The sequence below is a fragment of the Thamnophis sirtalis genome, unplaced genomic scaffold (genome assembly GCF_051295495.1).
Source record: "Thamnophis sirtalis isolate CommonGarterSnake01/CBP01778 unplaced genomic scaffold, rThaSir2_p1.2 scaffold_5, whole genome shotgun sequence".
NCBI classification, from domain to species: domain Eukaryota; kingdom Metazoa; phylum Chordata; class Lepidosauria; order Squamata; family Natricidae; genus Thamnophis; species Thamnophis sirtalis.
The window spans coordinates 99,761,667-99,777,612 of record NW_028261385.1 but is presented as its reverse complement, the minus strand read 5'-3'; the positions used below and the strand labels follow the sequence as shown (position 1 = coordinate 99,777,612).

The following is a 15,946-nucleotide window of genomic DNA, read 5'->3' as shown; positions in this document are numbered from 1 at the left end:
AGTCTAAAATATATTGAGAAAAAAGAAATAAAGAAAAAAAAGGGTTAATAACATCTCTACATTGATCTTAGCTTCTTCTTGCTACGCTAACTTTGAACAGTTTAAATCATTCCTGATCTTAAGCATAGGTTATCTGGAATTTCTTAGTCCCATATTTGTTTTGTATATAGTCAATCCATTTTTTCCAGTCTCGTTTATATCTCTCATTTGAATGATCTTTAAGATATGCTGATATTTTAGCCATCTCAGCTAAATTTGTAACTTTCAATTTCCATTCTTGAGTTGTAGGCAAGTCTTCCTTCTTCCAGTATTGTGCCACCAACAGTCTTGCTGCTGTTATTAGGTGCAGAATCAAGTTAGTCTCTACCACTGTAAAATCAGTACTTATACCTAGTAGAAATAACTGAGGAGTAAACTTTATCCTTCTTTTAAAGATATTTTGCATAATCCACCATATTTTTATCCCAAATGCCTTAACCTTTTGGCAGGTCCACCATATATGAAAATATGTAGCATCGAGAGAACCACATCTCCAACATTTAGGCTGTAAATTCGGATACATAGAAGCCAGCTTTTTAGGATCTAAATGCCATCTATAGAACATAAAAATTTTCTCTCAGGTTTTGAGCTTGTGTAAATTTCACATTTCTTACCCAGATTCTTTCCCATGTATCCAACATTATTGGTTCTTCAATATTTTGAGCCCACTTTATCATACAATCTTTAACTAATTCTGTTTCCAAATCCATCTGTATTAATACATTATATATCCTCTTTATATGCATTAAGCTTTGATCTCTTATTTGTTTAAACAGATTATCCTCAACTTGGATAAAACCAATTTTTTGATCTATTTTCCACCTGGCCCGTAATTGCCCATACTGGAACCATGTTTGAACTACCTTCTCAAATATCTTGGAGTTAATATTTTAACCTCAAACGGGAAATTATATAAGCACAATTATGAACCACTTTGGCATAGTATACAGATAGAGATGAAAAAATTGGAGAAATTGCACTTATCTTTGCTGGGTAGGATAGCGGCAGTGAAAATGAACATCTTACCAAAATTTTTATTTCTCTTCCAAATGTTACCTATACTTAAAAAGATGCGAATCTTTTAGAATGGCAGAAGGGTATCAACAAATTTGTATGGGCAGGAAAGAAGCCGAGGGTAAAGATGAAAATAATGCAAGATGTACGCGAGAGAGGAGGCTTGAAATTACCTAACCTAAAACTATATTATGATGCAGTGGCGCTATCTGTAATTAGTGATTGGACTCATTTAACTAATGATAGAATATTGAATATTGAGGGATACGATCTGGTATATGGTTGGCATGCCTACCTGTTATTCAACAAAAAATTGGACAAGAAAAAATACCAATATAAACTAAATGACAAGATACCCATGTGGGCAATTCCTAGACACGCAATTGAAAATATGAATATAGCACAAAAACATGATAGAATTACCCACAGACAGCTTCTCATTTTGGAAAGGGGGGTACTACAACTAAAATCTTTAGAGGCTCATCTCCATTTCAAAGCCGAAGAGCCAGCGCTGTCCAAAGACGTCTCCGTAGTCATGTGGACGGCATGACTAAATGCCAAAGGATCATGGAACATTGTTACCTTCCCACCAAAGGTGGTCCCTATTTTTGCTACTTGCATTTTTATGTGCTTTCGAACTGCTAGGTTGGCAGAAGCTGGGACAAGTAACAGGAGCTCACTCCATTACGAGGTGCTAGGAATTCGAACCTTTCTGATCGACAAGTTCAGTGTCTTAGCTACTCAGCCACCGTCCTGCTAAAAGGTAAAGGTTCCCCTCGCACATATGTGCTAGTCATTCCTGATTCTAGGGGGTGGTGCTCATCTCCATTTCAAATCTGAAGAGCCAGCGGTGTCCAAAATCGTCTCTGTGTATATGTGGACAGCATGACTAAAGGCACCGAAGGCATTTATTGCTGGAGTCCGAAAGTCCAAGGAGACCAGGACTGAATACTATATATTAGTAACCAGCAACAAGCCCTCTATAAGGTGGTTGGCCTCACAGGGGGGTGGCTTGGATCTTAGGGTCAGAGATACCGTTCATACCATCTCCGTGGTCGCCACATGGAGACGCCCAAGCTTGCATTTTTACATGTTTTTGAACTGCTAGGTTGGCAGAAGCTGGGACAAGTAATGGGAGCTCACTCCGTTATGCGACGCTAGGAATTCTAATCTCTGAACTGCCAAGCTTTCTGATCGACAAGCTCAGGGTCTTTGCCACTGAGCCACTGCGTCCCCTAAAAAGCACATCTAAACAACAATAAAATCAGTCAATATCCTGCATATAAAACTTATTTATTGGAAGGGAGGTTACTGCCAGAAAAATAAGTGAAAAGAAACTGACCAGAACTTTCCTAATTCTTGGCAAAGTGCAGAAAGATTATAGGCTGGGTTTTTTTTTAATGTTACAAGCCTAATAACGTCCTGGGGAGGAATAGGACAGGCAGCAGAGGATGCAGAAGGATGTGTCAGAACTTGTAAGAAGCTGCAGAAAAGAAAGAATGCTCAGGGAAGGCTGAGCCTCTAGAGAAATCTACTGCAATACAGTGAAGTTTATACAAAAGAATTTGAAATAAGATATTACGGCTTGATTAACAGCACAGTTTGTTATGAAATCACACAATCACTCCATGACAGATATCTATGCTGAAAATCTAACTTGATTGGATGTCTCTTGCAACATAGTCCTTTTTCATTTTCTTTGTTGAAATGTAAGGACTCTAATGCTTCGGCCAGAGGTTGTAGCTGCCCCATATTTCTTGGCTCTCCAACTTTTTTGTGTCATTGTCTCAGTTGGCAATAGATTTTGCAAATAGTTCAGGTAGTGTAGATTCTTTATTGCAGACAAGAAGAGAACAGCAATAAGGAATAATCTACCTTCTGCAACTCCCAGAAATAAGAACCTCTCTATGTCAGGGTTTACATTTCGGTATCTCCTTCCCACCTTTCCAAGTTTGCATTGCACATGTGTCAGAAGCACCAAGGCATTTTTGGTTTGAAAAGATTAGCCTGTGACATTACCATTGCCTGGGGGACATTCAGTTGGGACTCCTTTCCTGTCCACAACAGGAGTTGAAACGAAGGACAGAAGCTCAACCCAGCCCCAGGGCAGCACTCGGGTCTCGAACACAGGCTTGCTAGCCTCCATCCAGCATCCTAACCACACAAGCTATCATGCTCCTTACCATTCCAGATTAATGGAAACAGACGGGATTTTGTTGATATGGTGGCTCTTACTAGAATAGCAGTAAGGTAAGGCTCTCCTTACACATACATGCTAGTCGTTCCCGACTCTAGGGGGCGTAGCTCATATCCATTTCAAAGCTGAAGAGCCTGCGCTGTCCAAAGACGTCTCCGTGGCCGACATGACTAAATGTCGAAGGTGCATGGAACACTGTTACCTTCCCACCAAAGGTGGTCCCTATTTTTCTCCTTGCATTTTTTTTACATGTTTTCGGACTGTTATGTTGGCAGAAGCTGCAACAAGTAACGGGAGCTCACGCCATTACGCGGTGCTAGGGATTTGAACCACCCAACTGCCAACCTTTCTGATCGACAAGCTCAGCATCTCAGCCACTGAGCCACTGCGTCCCTTTAGTATAGCAGTTCTTCCTGCTATATTAGCCTAATTCCTAACAACATTGTGCATTTTCATTTTAAATTACATTTGTGCAAATGAAAATTAGTTCTAAACAGCAGCAATGCTATTAATGGATATGTGAAGTTAAAATCATTTGCCCCTCTGGTTGTAGCAATCTTTGTTTATGTAAATAATATTGAGGGAGGCGAACCCTCTGTTAGACCTCTTTCTAGATTGCATTAGCCCATCTGAAACCAATACAGAATGTCAGCATGCATTTACCAAAATGTCTGCTATAAGTGGCTTCAGCAAGCAATTCAATATTCCTATCCATGTCTAGACAAAAAGAGCAGGTGTTGGAAAGAATCCTGAGAGCAAAGGATTTGGCAGGGAGAAACACTTGCTATCTGGTACCCACAAGTATGTAATCCAAGCGTGAATGCTAGCTTAATGTATCCATATTTTAAAGATGTCCTCATTTCATTTACTTCTTCAAACGCTGTTTGACTCTTCTTCGGCCTCTATCTCATGTCAACTTAGTTATGGAGCACTGCAGACAAGTTCACATTTTAGAATTATTTTTACGGAAGGCCATGTTTTTTAAAAAAAATTCCAGCCACTTGCCATTGTGTCATTTCATTTAGGACACAGCAGAGTTTGATATTGAAATGCAAACTCTTGTGCTTCTGACATAGTTTAAATGGAATATCCATTAAATTCACATTCAATCAGTTCTATACATCAAGCTGAGTTATGAAAAAAAAGAGGTGGCTATGAAGCTTCCTTGCTTTCCTAGACATATGCTAGATAGCTATGCTGCCTGAAAAGTGCCATTAAAAACCAGTTCTGAAGTAAATGTGGGAGAAAATAGGGGTAGATTTAATTCATCATATATGGCAAGCTAAGTTTATTACTTTTATTCTTTTACAAAGTTTCTTTGTATGACTGGATCCCTTCTGAATCTGGATTCCATGTGGTTGGTTACATTAAGGATGGTATTAATTAAACCTATTCTTAGGATTTTGTTTCAAAAAGAAATTTACAGTCTGCTGAAAGGCTGCATACCAGTGGGATAAACCAATTTTATAAAGGAGATAAAGTGTGTGCATGGAGTAACAGCTAACATAAGAGATCAAGTTTGGACTAGTGGTTAAAGTGTTAGCCTAGGACTAGGAGATCCTGAATTCTAGTCTTCCCTTTTGTTACAGAAGCTGGATATATGACTTTGGGCCAATCACTCTCTTTCAGCCCAATCCAACACACAGGTTTCCTGTTATGGGCAAAAAAGGAGGCAGGAGTTTTAGGCATGCTGGCCAGCTTGAATTGACTATATGGTATACTAGCTGGATACCCGTGCTTTGTGATGAAACTATGTGATCGCGCTATGCAGGAGAAATTTGGTTCACAATCTGTTGGCTCAGTGATGGTCAATGATAGAAACACATAAGGGAATATTGATCCTGCCACCTTGAATCCGGAAGCAGTTCTATAGGTGGAAAGCATAGACATTTTGGTGAGGTACCAACGTTTAGTACTGTAAGGAGCCCCAGGATGCTCCTGAGTGAAGGAATGGAACGTCTGCCAGTTTGAACTGAGGTAAGGGAATGTGAGGCAACTGGCAGTTGGAGCAGAGTTCTTTTCAGGTGGGGAAGGGGAGTAGAACACCTTAGCATCAGAGCATGTTAATTACTGTATAAGAAATACTAATGATCTGGTGGTCATTTCGAAAAATCCTTTCTTAGTGAGCACCTCGAAGCCAAGAGAAACATATGTAATCTTTACAGTTCTGGAGATTTCGTGATGAGTGAGTGGTACTTGACTTTTTTATATATATAGATAGGTAAATAAAAGTGGGGTAAAAGTCATTTGATTTCCCAGAGTACTGACAGTTGGGATAGACTTCCAAGTTAGAACAACAGGATCAGGGCAGAAATATGACACTCAAACTGCCCAGGAGAAACTTGATGTTAAGTATATGTTGGATACATTAAAGAAATTGAGACTTAAGAATGTAAATGAGTCCTAAACCAATATTTGTTTTGCAACCCAAAATGCTTTGACGGGCATAGAGTTTACGGAGGCAGAGTTTATGGATGAAACTCATGGGCTGATTGCTCACAGTATCTCCAGAGGCCATACATCTCACAATGCAAAAAGCGATTGCAACTTTGTAGTTTGTCTGTGAGAACCATAGAAGCAGCAGAAAAATCACCTAAGTCACACTGTAAACAGCGCTGTGATTGATTGATTGATTGATTGATTATGTGTCATCAGGTCAGATCAACCAATTCTTAGTGATTGACCATGTAGATTTCCTCCATAACAATATGTCCTTAATCAAGTTCTTCAGCTCATCTACAAATTGCTTTGAAGCCACGATAAAATTCTTTGCTACAATAGGGTGATTCCTCTGAATCTTCACTTTATTAAGATACCCCTTTGGAGAGTTGACTTTGTACAACTTTTAGTGCTTATAATTTCAGACTCTCTTTGCTTTCTCCCCTTTCACACTGCCCACTTCCCACCTGAAATTTGGAGGTGAAGAACGATCCCATCTCATTGGCAGATGGAAAGTGCTGAACAAGTACTCTTCAATGATTTTTGATTTTTTAAAATTTTTTATTGCATGTTATTAAATATTAACTAACCCAAGTTTGCTTCAATCACTATAAATCAGGGATGTCAAACTCAATTTCATTGAGGGCCACATCAGGGTTGTGTTTGACGTAGGGGGGGCATGGCTGGGGGCATGGCCAGGGCATGGCTGGGGGTGTGGCTGGAGGCATGGCTAATGGGTGGCCAGCTTGACATCACTTGTGTCGGGGACGCCTGTGGTGGCCAGAGTGCTCTGCCAACAAAAACAGGCTCCCGAGCTCTGTTTACGGCTGCGACAGCCTTCTGCAACCTCTGTCATCAAAAATGGAGCTCAGGAGTGCGGCCCTTGCAAGCTCCATTTTCGCTGGCAGAGGCACTGCAGGCCAGTCGTTTGCTGTTTCCAGGAAGGGTCCACGGGCCAGATCTAAGCACCCTTGAGTTTGCACTCCTGCTATAAATGGAAGAATTATAAGAGGGAAAGACAGGAGAAAGAGTTATTTACCCTGGCTTGAGTGGAGCACCATTCTTTTTGAAAGCAATTTGGAAGGCTTAGAGGCAATAGACAAATGAAGATGGCATACCCCTTTACCTATATATTAAAATATTCCTTATTTTCTTCTGTCCTCATGAGAGTGGCATGTAGAACATTGCTCAAAATAGGAAATCCATTGATTGCACAGAAAGAGAAGATAAGCTTCCCCAAACTATTGTGCCAATAGTAATTGTAAAAAGCATACTGTATGATTCCCATCATTCTGTTCTTTGCCAAATTCATAGTAGTTAACACAAAGAACTCAAGGAGGATTACTTTGATCTCCCAGAGTGACTAAGCCCCATTAGCCTATTCATTCTCCAATTAGGTTCTGTGGCAAATAGTATAATCAGGGTTGTTGGGTTATTTTTCTCCCTCTCTCTGTTTTGCTGTCATTGAGATTAAGCACTAACGTCTCATTAGCAACAGGTTAACATTTCATGTTGAATGATTCCAGCTCAGGCTATGCAAACAGCACAATGATGCCAGAGTTTCGAAGGCAGAAGGGGTTCTATTTTGGAAGGCTCCCTTGCTTTAGCTGAAGGAAAATTAGAGTCACAGAGGGAGCATAATTAAAATCGTTCTTCCCTATGTGCTTGTTATGGTTTTCTTTGCCAGACGTTGTGGTGGGCTTATGCTTGTAATCAAGGAAGACATTCTGAGAAGGAATCTGCAACCTTTTGCATCTTGGATGCTTGTTTTGCAATACAACAGCTATTTCATGATTTCAGAATTCATTTCTCATGCTGCCAGTGAGTCCAGGCCTTTTGCAGGGTATGAGTTGATGATCGAGACTGGAGTCACACTTGGCTGTAAGTCACAAAATGGCTTTTTTTGTTGTTGTTATTTTGACTTAAAGTGGTGTTCAAATGCAGCCACTGAGATCTGCTAATTATATTTCAAGCAGGAGATGGCTAGCCTGTGATCACCTATCCTGTACCTATACATCATCCCAAGAATTTGCCACCAAAATTTACTGGCAAAATAAACACATGATGAAAGTGCAACTTGGTGCATGTGTATGTTCCCATAACACTGTCAAATTAGCTACTAAGACTGTATTACTATTATTCTTCTCATCCTTCCTAGTACCTATCTCTTCCCACTTATGACTAAAACCATGTTGCTTGTATCTTTACAATGTATATTGTTTTATTTGTCTTCTAGTATGATTTGATCGCTTATTAGTAACCTATGACTATCACTAAGTGTGAAGAAGTGTCAAGAATCTTATGATTCTTGATGAATGTATTTGTATGAATGTATTTTATTTTTCTTTATGTACACTGAGAGCAAAGACAAATTCTTTGTGTGTCCAATGATATTTGGCCAATAAAGAATTCTCTTCTCTTCTTTAAAATTAAATATGAGGATTGAAACAACAGGGCTGTGGGAAGAAAACCACATTCATTCCCAAACATCAATATCTTCAAAAAAGGAGAGTTTTCCTCCAAAAGGAAAGTTCATTTTTCAAAGGTCAATAGAGGGGAGATAAAAAGATCACCAGAAAGGCTTGGTCTAATATTTTTGATATGTTCTTCACTTTAGGGGTAGGGAATGGGGGAGCTAAATTTTCTTTTTTAGAGTGATTTGGATAGAATTCTACAGAAACCACTTCCAGGATAGATTAGGCATCCCTAGAAATTGTGGAAGGTCTGTAAAATAGAGTGAAGCCAAGCAACTGGGTCTCTTCTCATATTTTTGGAAACGAGGCCTTTATGTTTTGAAACAGTTTTGAAGGGATGCTTCATTCAAACTTTATCAAAATAAAGGCCTCTCCTGTGATTGATAAAACCTTAATGTTCTGGTTGGCACATCAGAAGATTCATCTAGGGAGTTTATAAAACTTTCTAGGAGAGTGGAGGGAAGGGAGGGCAATTAAAAGAGGAAGGACATGTAGAACCATGTAGAGCCTCATAATAAGCTTGCATGCTCATTCCCCTGGAGCTAAAATAAAATAGTAAATATTGGGCCAAATTTACACACTTGTTGAATTTTCATCAAATACTGATAGCAGATAATATTTGTAGCTCAAGGGTTGATTTGTGGGGTCGTTGATGCTCTCTGAACACAAACCCTGACAGGGTGAGCCACTAGTATATAAAAATAAGAGCAAACACTATTCTCTTCTAGCACTGATAATGTTACCTAGTTTGGTAATTAAATGTACTACCAACTCAGAGAGCACCAAAGATCCCACAATCCATCTAATGTTTTTGTTTGTTAAATGTATATTTATTTTCCACCAAGAACTCAGTAATGTGCAACAGTCTCTCTCCTCCCTCCATCCCCTAATATTTCCTTCTAAGTTAGGTTGAACTAAAGGAGAGCTATTGGCTCCAAATCCCCCAGTGGACTTAGATCCACCCTGTTCTTAGACCAATATTTTAACCAGTCTGCGTAGTACCTCGTGAAAATATAATGTTAGTTTTTCAAACACATAATGGCATTTGAAAGCATTTTTATATTACTTGAATAAATATTTGGCATTCCATAGCGTAATTTTTCTTACAGAATATTAATATAGATTTTTGCCAAAACAGACCAAGATACTTATAAATAATTTTTGTGAGTTTGTGGGGGGGGAGGGATTTCTGATCATTTATTCTACTTTTTGAAAAGATCATTTTTTTCTCCTAATAAAAAAAAAATTTACACTGTATATTTCTAGTCGGCCCAAATTTAATAATGTTTTACATTGGAGATTTTTTAAATTTGAAAGGTTAATTTATTCGTTAAGATGTAATATATAGCTGCTATTATTAGATTGTTTATATTTTCCCTTTTTCTATTTTACTTGTTATTAATCATGTTTTGTTTATAGCTTGCTTGTTGATAGCAGATAGCAGATAGACGGACAGACAGACAGACAGACAATCAGTCAGTCAGTCAGTCAGTCAGTCTTTAGGGTATTTTTTTTTACATTTTTATTTTTTTCAAATTTGTAATAAAATAAACAAAATGTGTTTTAAAGAAAGAGACAAATCCCCCTGAAACATATTATGGAGGAAAAGAAGTATCTGAAATCAGAGAGAAAATACATTTCTGAAAGTAGAATAAAACAATTTGAAAAACAGATTGCATGTGCTACAATAAAAGTTGTTTCTATCAATTAAACTACACACCTGCTGTGACATGTTTTGATCTCTGTGAAATCATAGCAAAGTCATTGTTTAGTTAGAGTAAAACAAGTAAAAAAAATAACAATGCCAACATGAATAAATGGAAAGAATGGGAAGATGGGAACAAATGTTTGTTTCACAGTTGGACTCAAAGCCAGATATCCAGAACACAACAGTTTCTGATTCTTGTTCTTTTATTTTCTTCCCATCTTTCCTTTTCTGTACTTTCATTTTGTATTCTCTCTCTTCCCTTCCCTTTTCCTTTATCTTTGTCTTTTATCCATGGAAAATTTCTCAATAAAAAATCCACATATATTTTAAAAATATATAACTCAAATATGTACCTGGCAGGTTTTTCCAACTTAGCATCTTTGATGTACTAATATTACAATTTGCGTAATCTCCAGATGTCACAGCTAATGGCTGTGTATTCTGTAAGCAATCCCCACATATCTCGATAATACCTGGCTATCTTAAACAGAATACCGTAGCTCTCAAATAATTAAATGATTGTGGGAATATTATTCCATTTCATAAAGCAAAATGGTGTCCTCTTGATCTACTATGCAAATTATATTTCTAACTATGGATGCTTTCTTAAAAGATTCTGCTCAATTTATATTGCTTGAATTGAGTGAAAAAATTACCTGACGTCTCCAATGGAATAAATATGGTCACAAATGAAAGATGGTCAGTGATGGACAGAGATAACCCTGTCCATAGCAAATTGTTGAAATTTGCTACCTAGACATTATCCTGGTGTTCTACAAGGCTGAACTGTTGCTTTGGATGAGACAGAGGAAAGAATGGTGACCCAGTTCATTAAAGCATATGTGTCAAGCCGGCCTCCTTCAGCAACCAAGAAAGAAACCACTTAACTCCATTTTGCAGAATTAGGAATTTACTGGTTATGAAAAGATAGCAGCAAAATAAAGCAAGGTCTGAGGCAGAAGCACACAAAATCATACATATCAATATTTGCCCAACCCTCTCCCCCCTGCAACCCCCATCCCATTGTCCAATCTGCAAATCCCTCAGGTGTCATGTGGATTGCATCTCCAAGAAGCATCATCAGGTTGGTATGCAGGACGGTTGGCCTTGACCAACTCTAAACACCAGCCATCAGCATGCGCAGTAGATGGTGAGAACAAAACTCCCTCTTAACAAGTGCTCCTGTACCAAATATTCCCCTCCCAAATACCATGCCCCCCTCCCCGTTTCAATGGCAGCCAAAAGCAAATAGCGAAACAGAGGCTGACATCATGTTTCAAGTCTATATCTTCTCCATTTGACAGCATTTTCTACACCCTGGACTCCAAAATAAACTGTTCAGTGGCCACATTTGCCAGCATTTCCAGCACTGTCTCTCCCCCAGTACTGCATTTTGGAGAAATGGACTTCTGTTGGAACAAAACATTCAGGAGCAGCAGGGCTTTCCACAGGTGGGGAGCAAGCTGGGTAGAAGACACAAGTATTGTTAAACTGAATACTGAACATTGACAGTAGGGATGGGGGAGGGAAGTCATCCCTAAAAACATAGGAATAGGAAACAAGATTCACCACCTCTCTCCATCTATGCTTGCACCATTTATCATGATCCTTGGAAGATCTGGTCTTGTCTTTGTAAATTAACAGGTTTTCCCCTAATGCTTACTCCTTACCTGCCCAGTTACCTTTCTATACAATTGAGTAGGAAGGGGGGAGATATGATTTTTAAAGGAGGGAATAATTATTCATCCTTGAAAACACAGCGGTAAACTTCCCCATCCCACTCTGGATTGACTCACTCTTTTAATAAACTCTATTGACCTTCAATTAAGGTTCAATAAAATAAGTTGTTAAAACTATAATAATCTCCCCTCTTTTTTAAAAAAAAGCTGTCATGTAATGACTTGATTATCAAAATGTCAAGGATATTTTCTTTAATAAAAATAATTCTGCCTGCTTTATAGAAATAATTAACTTTAGAGATCTATAAAAAAGATTTAGTGATGCACATTAGCTGAGAGAGAGAGAGAGAGAGAGAGAGAAAGAGAGAGAGAGAGAGAAAAAGAAAAAGAAAAAGAAGGAAGGAAGGAAAGGAGGGAGGGAGGGAATAGTGTTTCAACAATGGGTATCCATGACTAACCAGTGCTTCTTTGTTTCTTGTTTATTGCAAGTGTTAGGTACTGTAAACAGACAATGGAAGATTATTGTCATCATCTCTATTTGTGTAGTTCCATAGGGTAAGTGGAACTAATGTCTAAAATATGATGCTGGATTACATGGATGGATCCTTGAACTGACTCAAACAATCCCACTGCCTTTAATTCCACTAGATGATATCTTCAAATTTAAAAATGAAACAGAATTTCAGCCTTGCCTAAACCTTCATATGTATTCTGACTCAGCTTATGTTGGGTCTTAATAATAGTCTATAAATCAGCTTAAAGAAGCAAGAACCATATATTTCCACTTGATAGAGTATGCCTGAATTCAGTTTCCCTAAGCACCTTATTATAATCAGGGGAGTTCTAACTATGGATAAACTAACTAGAATTCAAGCTGCTGTGGCTTCATTTATCTAACAAAGATGTCCAGGGGAAATCAAAATGTTTGATTTAAGATGTCTGTCCATACTACCAGCAAATTGCATTACAATGTGCACTATATGGGGCTTTCCTTAAGGACTATCTGGAAACTGAAGCTGGTCCAGAAAGTAGCAGTTCTGAATGCTACTCATAGTTCACCTGAGTTACACTAGGTCAGATAGGGTGGGCATGCTTTAGTCCTTTATGGTGTCATCTAATGGGGCATCAGAAGTGCTCATTCTTGGTAGCATCCCAGGCCTTTGAAATAGTATCCCATGTTTAATAATATTTGTGCACTACCAGGCTCAAATGATTAGGGTAGGTGCCAAAATTGTGAAAACAAACCAACAAAAGCAATGCACAGTAGTTATGATTTTGATTTGGTAACATTTCTCTGGATTATGGTGATACTGCATCTCTCAGTAAGTCAAAAATTCTTGTTAATAAGTAGTGATTCAGTGGCTGGCATAGAAACCAGGAGACTGAGTTTTGACCCTTCCTTTGGCATGGAAGCCAACTGGGTGACCTTGGGCCAGTTCTTCTCTCTCATTCCAGTCAAGATCATAAGGTTGTTTTTTGGTATGGAAAATAGGAGGCAGGTTCTCCTTTTTAGTTATGTAGGTTTTTGGAGCTTATATGCCACTCCAAACCAGTAATTTACCTTCCTTCCATGAAAGGTTCAAATCAAAGAACAATATAAAAAACCAACACAGCTACCATCACAATCTTGGCCTTCTGCTTTTCCATTAGGGGCTACCAAAGACATGGGGAAGATGTTAGGAGGAGAGGAAGAGAAAGATCCTGATGCTGCCAAGAAAGAAGAAGAACGACAGGAAGCGCTCCGACAGCAGGAAGAAGAAAGGAAAGCGAAATATGCCAAGATGGAGGCTGAACGGGAGGTTGTGAGGCAAGGGATTCGGGACAAGGTAAGAGTCACTTCTCCAAGTCATTAAAAACTCGCTAATAAAATGCATTCATTAGAAAAAGCTCTATCAGAGTCCTACAAGCATTTCCCTGCAAGGGTTGGAGAGTGCACTTGAACCTAGAGAAGGGGGGGGGTGTGAAGGTACATGAAGCATGTGCAGATAACCTCTCAAAGTTCTCCAGCTTATTTAGATATATCATGATCTGATCTTAGTCCAGAAAGGTGATCCAGAATGAATTGTCCAGTCTTACTCTAGGACAGGGGACTCCACACTTGGCAACTTTAAGACTTGTGAATTTCAACTCCCAGAATTTCTCAGCAAGCCATGTTGGCTGTGGATTTCTGTGAGTTTAAGTCTGCAAACCTTAAAGTTGGCATGGTTGGACATCGCTGCTCTAGGGAAGGACAAAAAGAAAAATCTTGGAAACATTCTCAAGAACATGTAGCATTCTCAAGAGCAATGTCATAATTACTTGGTGTGAAATAATCTCATGGAACATTTTGCACCAGATAAACTTTTGCAGAAAAGCTTTACTTGGAAGCCCTTGGGGATTGTAACAATTGAAATTATGACGATGATGATCATAATCACAATCACAATCATAATCATAATAGACTGTGAATTCTAGTCCTATATAAGATATGAAGCAATCTAGCCAGTCCTTCTCTCAACCCTAGCAATATTGCATTTCACAAACTATATATTGAAGCATTAAACAGGAAAAAGAGAAACTATTTGAACCTGCATAAAATTCTGACCAACGTAGATTTTGCATTCTCAGTAAGAACTATCTGGGTAGAAAAGAGCTTTGGAGACTTACATATGAATGCCCAAAATAATATCTAGAATACTTTCTATCCTTCTGAATTCAAATCCATATGCTTAGAAATCTGTGATAGGTGGATGATTTATTTATAGGTGATTGGCTTCAGAGTTGACTTCTTTTCAAGGGCATGCCAATTTTGTGAAGTGTGCTTGTCATGATATGAAATTGTTTTAGACTCTGTGTACAATTCCAATTCCTGGGAGTTCCAGAATTCCCTAATCAACTTCTTGGCTCTGAACCGTTAACTCCCTCTAAGTTTCATTAATACTAGCTATCAGGTACCAAGAGATCAAATTAAATTGTTGTTTGTATTTATAGGAAAGTAGATAGGTATGTAGGTAGATGTAGATAATGATAGATAGATAGATAGATAGATAGATAGATAGATAGATAGATAGATAGATAGATGATAGATAGATAGACAGAAACACATAAATAGATAACTAGAGAAATAGATAGATATAGACAGAGAGATAAATAGGTAGCTAGGTAGAGAGAGACATAGATTAATAGATAGCTAGAGAAATAGAGAGAGATAGACAGACAGACAGACATAAATGATAGATAAATGATAGATAAATAGATGATAGATAGATAGATAGATAGATAGATAGATAGATAGATAGATAGATAGATAGATAAGATAGATAGATAGATAGATAGATAGATAGATAGATAGATAGATAGATAGATAGATAGATAGACAGACAGACAGACAGACAGACATTAATTTTGATCTGCACAATAAACACTGTAAAAGAGAGGTTAATCTATAAAAGGTTGGGGTGATGAGACTTTTGGTTCAAGAAATCTACAATGTAATAAATTTGAAAAAGATTAAATAAACAATATTGAATTGGAAACAATGAAGGTGTGGCTTGAGGTATAAAATCATTTCAGAGATTGAATAAAATTATAGATGCTATTTATTTATGTTCATTTCTAAGTCGCTTCAGTTGCAGACAGCTGTAAAAAACACATATATACTCCAATGCAATAAAAACATGAAATAAAATTAAAACATGATAATACTATAATAGAAAAACAAATAACAAGGCTTACTTCATCATACCAAGGAATATCTCTTCCCATAATAAAAAGTATATATTTTAGCGGGAGGAGCCACCATGTTATCAGTTCTTTATATGATGTTATATGAAGGGGGGAAGGGTGGGAGGGAGGGAGGGAGGAAGAAAGGAAGGAAGGAAGGAAGTTGGTGAACCCAGCAAACCCCAAACCATCCCACCAACATCTAAAATCCAGCATTGGGGCCACTAGCAACTGTAGCCCAAAGCCTGGGAGAATGGCAGATGTTTATGGCTCTTCAAAATGACAACAGGATGGGAGCCATTCAGATCTCATTGCAGAAACCAGGCAAAGTGACAAAAGAGCCACATTTCTTAGGTTCTGATAGAAGACATTGTTGAAATGAAGGAACCTGAACCACCCCAATTTGTCAGTTCAGATTGGCTGGGAAGGCACAGTGGCAGTTTTTAATCCTAGTATGTTGCCCACAGTGATTTGTATGTGGTCAGCCCCAAAAATGTAAATTTAAAGTAAAATAAATATCCTTAAACTGTTCTGAAATAGCCATCTCTTTCCTAAATGCCAGCAAGGGTGTTGCCAATGCAATTTCTGATGGGGCACTGATCCTAAAGAAAGGAATCACAAAGGACAACACATTCCATATGGTCCATGGTGTTAATTGTCCTTTAGAAATGAATTTGAAATGGTGCCTTCGCCA

The 15,946-nt window shown here is 38.2% G+C and overlaps 1 protein-coding gene across 1 annotated transcript in view; it reads left to right on the top strand.

The window, feature by feature from the left end:
* The window catches only part of CPLX1 (complexin 1), a 180,615-nt gene that overhangs the window by 95,195 nt on the left and 69,474 nt on the right, over positions 1 to 15,946 (top strand). Inside the window, exon 3 of the mRNA XM_014059019.2 lies at positions 13,201 to 13,376. Coding sequence (XP_013914494.1) covers positions 13,201 to 13,376 — 176 coding nt within the window. The remainder of the gene's footprint in view (positions 1 to 13,200; positions 13,377 to 15,946) is intronic.